General features: G+C 38.4%; 1 protein-coding gene across 1 annotated transcript; it reads right to left on the reverse strand.

Moving 5' to 3' along the window:
- Window positions 1-2499: 2499 nt before the first annotated feature.
- Window positions 2500-4147, reverse strand: K441DRAFT_648795 (uncharacterized protein). The gene is made up of 4 exons (XM_067646909.1): window positions 4107-4147; window positions 3593-4058; window positions 3059-3541; window positions 2500-2995 (listed from the first exon to the last, which is right to left on the reverse strand). Exons 1-4 carry the CDS (start codon window positions 4118-4120, stop codon window positions 2570-2572), a joined length of 1389 nt encoding a protein of 462 aa, XP_067496719.1. The 5' UTR covers window positions 4121-4147; the 3' UTR covers window positions 2500-2569.
- Between the last annotated feature and the right edge of the window lie 493 nt (window positions 4148-4640).

Genomic DNA, 4640 nt, shown 5'->3' on the forward strand with positions numbered 1-4640 from the left:
AGTCCTCATTTATATATTAAAATCTTAGTTTTATAGGATTTTCGATCCTAAGCTTACTTTTATCTTAAGCTTTACTCCTACCTTAGTCTAACTAGGCTTAGGTATTCTTATCTTATCTTAAGAGTCTTACGCCTATAGGAAACTCTATCCTAAGCTTATTTATATATCTTTAAACTAAGCTATTGCCCTACTTTATTGGTTTTTATCTATTATAGGTCCTTAAGTATGCCTTATCTCATCTTAAGAATCTTAGTTATCTTTTATCTCGTTTTAAGAATCTTAAGCCTTTGGCTTCTTACCTTTATTAAGCAATAAATTAGCACTAGCAGTCGTCTGCTTGCTTAATCTCTATAAAATACTCTTCCTTTCGCCTTATAAAGCAATAGATGCCGTATCTAACGGTATTATAATACCCGTTACTAAACCTTGCTCTATAGTAGTCTTAGTCTCTACTTTTAATATAACTTCTTTAAGGTTTATACGCTTCTAGTAAGCTGCCTTTATTACCTTATCGTTTATAAATATTTTGCCTATATTAAACTTATCGTCTTTAATATCCAGTCTATATAATAGTTTATTAATTCCCCTATACTTTAAGGATTTTAGCTCCTATAGCTAATAGCTTACGCCATATTTAGCGTCTTTATAAATTTAGTATGCGTTATTATAACAAAACGCGAAACTTCTAATTAAACATTCCTTTATTCCTTATAGTATACTATTATCCCTCTATACGTATATATCTTCTACTATTAGTCTAGTTTCCTTTATTATATAGTAATTCTAACTATCTTTATAATCCCTCGCAAAGTAATCTTATTTCCTATAATTTATATAAGCTCCATTCTTAAACTATTAACTTTACTATAAAGTCCGCCTAAACGTCTTCTGCTACTAAGATCCCTAGTTTAGCCTCTGCCTTTTAGTCCTATAATTACTAGATCCTTAACCTTTAGGTTTTTATAGTTTTTTACTCTATCTTTTATAGGCTTCTTTAGTCCTACTTAGGTCCATTAGCTCTACGCTATACTACAGTTTTTAATTTAGCTTTAGTTATTACGTACTCTATATCTTATATAACTATAAAACTCTATCTTAACCTCTCTTAGCCTATTCCCTTTAGTAAATCTAATTATTAATTTTAATTACTTAATTTATTAGTTCCTATAGGGTGTTCGCATCTTCTGTTAGGATAATTATATCCTAGACTTTAGCCTTAAGTCCCTATTTATACTATGCTATAAGCGTCTTATTATTCTACTTAACTTATATAGCTAGCGTTTAGAACTATTATATACTTAATTACTAAGGTTCGTTATATAATGTCTTAAAGTTTTCTTTCCGCTATAGTTACCGCCTTTAGGTCTTTAAATATTTATATAAGTCGCTCCGTAAACCCTTTCTAGCTTAAGAATATAAATTACACCTCCTAATTAGTGGTCGTTATTCTATTTACTTATATCTCCGTAAGGTAAAGCTTAAACTACTTAAGTGCTCTTCCTAATAGGAATAGTCCCGTAGAGGCTATTCGATCTATAGGTATTAGTAGTTTCGCCTCTTCTTATATAACCTTAAAGTGTATTTATATAAGGAATCCCTTAAGAATTTCTTAATTAATAGTAACTTAATCCTTACTACGCCAACCCCATTAATCCTTTCCTCTAACGCTGCATTATTTGTTATTAGTTAGTTAACTATCTCTTATAGTTATTTAACCGTTATAGGTTGTTATAAGTTAGTATCTGCTATACTAATATTACCTCCTAACCTTAAAGTAGTTGCCGCCGTTAATAGCGTTATAGTAGCTGCTTTTAGTAGTATATTATTTAACTTTCTATATTTAATACTGTAACTAGGTAGTAATTATATAACGGAACCTTATAGCAAGTACTACGGTAGGCTTATTATTAGGCTAGGTATATAGGTAATATAAATTAAAGTCTATAACGTAATAATAACTAATAGAGTAGTTACCTAATAGATTAACTCTAATTATATTCTAAGAATTACTATAAGGAAGGAACTATCTAGGTAGGGACTAAGGGTCCTTAAATACACAACCGTACTCCTATAAAATCCTTCTTATATATAATATACGTCTTATACATAAGGTACGTAAGTTCCTCCCGTTCCTCTCGTTTAATACATAGCATATTATATAACCTCGGTTACTATTCCTCGTCACATAGCTCTATCGGCTCCATCCTGGACCGTGCTTATATCAGCCAACTAGCTTCTTCCGACTCTTCTCCAAGTAGTCGTAATATCGTACTTAAAGCGTCCGTAATATCAATCGCCTTTGCCTAAAAGTAATATGTGCATCTTAAAGATGAATTTGAGGTTATAACACATCTAAGTCTTATATACCTACTAGCAAGATCTTAGTTAAACTCTAATAAAAAAGTCTAGAACCGTCTAATAAATACAATAGTAGGTAGACAACTAGCTAATTAATATAACTTATTAATTTCAATTTACCAAAATATTAAACTAAATCCAGTTAACCAAAAATATTTTAGTAAAGATGGAACGCATATTTATCTAATCCACTTTTGCAGTAGCAACCTTGTCAGTCGAGATGTGCTTGAATGCACATCATGACCAACGCTGTAGTGGAAGTAATCCAGGCGGCAACCCCAAATGCGCCCTGTATATCATTTTTCATAAGCGCCCAAGTGATGCCAAATGCAAGGCTCCCAATTACAGAAAGGACAATGATCATAATGAGGATACGTTCCTCGACAAAACCCTCGACCAGATGTATCCCCCATGCTGTACCGAATTCGACCATCCGCGAGCGCTTTTTGGGCAACCGGCTATATGTGACCGACTCGCCGTCGTATTGATGTGGATGCTTGAACAGATGGAGCAGGTATGTTGGACCCACCGGCGGGAGCACGTCACAAGGCTCAAATAAGTAATCGCTTTCGGGATCGAACGGGGGCATGTCTGGATGCTTTCTGATATCCGCGAAGCGATTACGGTGTAACTCGAACTGGATTCTATTAAGGGTATATTCTTATAGGAATGTGATACTTATAGTGATGCAGGCGCTTACTTGGACGAACTTTATAGAAGTAAGAGACGTAAGCTTGCAAAATGAGAGAAATTTATTATTTAGTCCGTTGTAATAATGCTTTAGAGTGAGCGCTAAGTCCTTGTCCGAATGAATTTTGTCATTGGTGACGTCTAAGTGTGTTACCATAGGTGTGTATTTACCCTCATTAGCGCATGCAAGGAGATACAGAACGTCAATGAGGGGTCGTAGCTCAGCCGCAAAAGGATTACTGGGCGCAAGAGGTACTGGACCTCGAGGTGGAGAGTCGGAAATACTTTGTGATGCCATTGTTTTCGACGAAAGTGGAGTAAGGATGGGTCCTGTACGACCGGTCGGAATTGTACTTCCGTCCATACTAGCAGAAGTATTGACGTTGGTCGAGCTGTTAGGGCGCTCGCGTGGCCCATTGAGATACGCCTCTAGCTCTCGCGCTGCTCCCAGTCGTTGCTCAATAAAGTCATCCCATAGCCGCTCCCCGCATACCTATTTCTCCTGATAAGATTCGAGTATTTAAAACGAAGTTAGATAACCTACGCATGTCCATCTAACCCGAGTGGTTCCAGGCGCAAGGGGCCCCTCTGGGCCGTAGTACTCTCGAATCCGCGTCAGCCTTTGATTTAACCAAACTTGGAACTGATCAAAAGCCAACCATGTGAAGGCCCGAAACGAACCATGTGGGCGTGGCGGATCATAAGCAATCTCTTGCTCCTTTACTGTAGGCAGTTCCCAAAAAGGTATATCTCCTGATTCATTCCCGGAGCCTAAAAGTTGCTCGCTAAGCTCTTCGGTATTGACTTTGATTACGGGCTGCTCCTCTTGGGACCCATTAGGGCGTTTGCGTGTTTCATTGGTGTCCAATTCAAAAGAGCTCCGGGCATCTGTGCTCACGGTCTGGTTTGTGGACTGTGTTGCTGAGCGATTCTCGGGCTCCCCTTCATCTTCTGCAATCGTGCTAAGACTTCTAGACTTCTCCGGGCTTCGTGCGGGAGCTGGGAGCGAACTATGGCGGTTAACGTTTGAAAACTCATACTTCGGTTCAGGGACATACAAATCATCCGACATAGGGTCGGACTGACTTCCTCCATTAGAAGCGCCAACGTGCGATACGGTGCTTCTATAATGAGTGAGCTTCCTGTGGCCTTCTGAGGGTGTACTGGGCATCAGTGCTTTCTGACTCGCAGGGGAGAATGGCAAGAGAGGTTCAAGGTCAGCAGTTCTTGGATCTGGTGATATTGCGTCTTGGACAATCACAAGTGACTGCCCAGGTAGTGATGTAGAGGCTTGGTCTTCTCGGTCTCGATGCTTGCCCCTCTGCCGTTTAGACGTATGCTTAGATGTTGGTATGATGTCGTAGATTTGATCTGCCCCCACGTTGTATATTTTCGTGTGAATTACAGAAAGACCACGGACTGGCATAACAGTCACGTTTCCGTCGTATGTGGCTCTAGGAGATCTGACTGATTTTTTGTGTGGTCCTTTTCGAACCTTATCCTCCTGGTCCTCAGCTAATTTCTTAACTAGGAAGACTGAATCGCCGGTACTTAAGTTAACTGCCATACACACATCTACAACACGAATACGC

This window comes from Cenococcum geophilum, assembly GCF_001692895.1.
Source record: "Cenococcum geophilum 1.58 unplaced genomic scaffold K441scaffold_89, whole genome shotgun sequence".
NCBI classification, from domain to species: Eukaryota; Fungi; Ascomycota; class Dothideomycetes; order Gloniales; family Gloniaceae; genus Cenococcum; species Cenococcum geophilum.

Coding starts and splice junctions, on each gene's coding strand:
- K441DRAFT_648795 (XM_067646909.1), bottom strand. Junction 3,542..3,592: donor CTCGGGTTAGATGGACATGC/GTAGGTTATCTA, acceptor CAGGAGAAATAG/GTATGCGGGGAGCGGCTATG. Junction 2,996..3,058: donor CTTCTATAAAGTTCGTCCAA/GTAAGCGCCTGC, acceptor AATAGAATCCAG/TTCGAGTTACACCGTAATCG.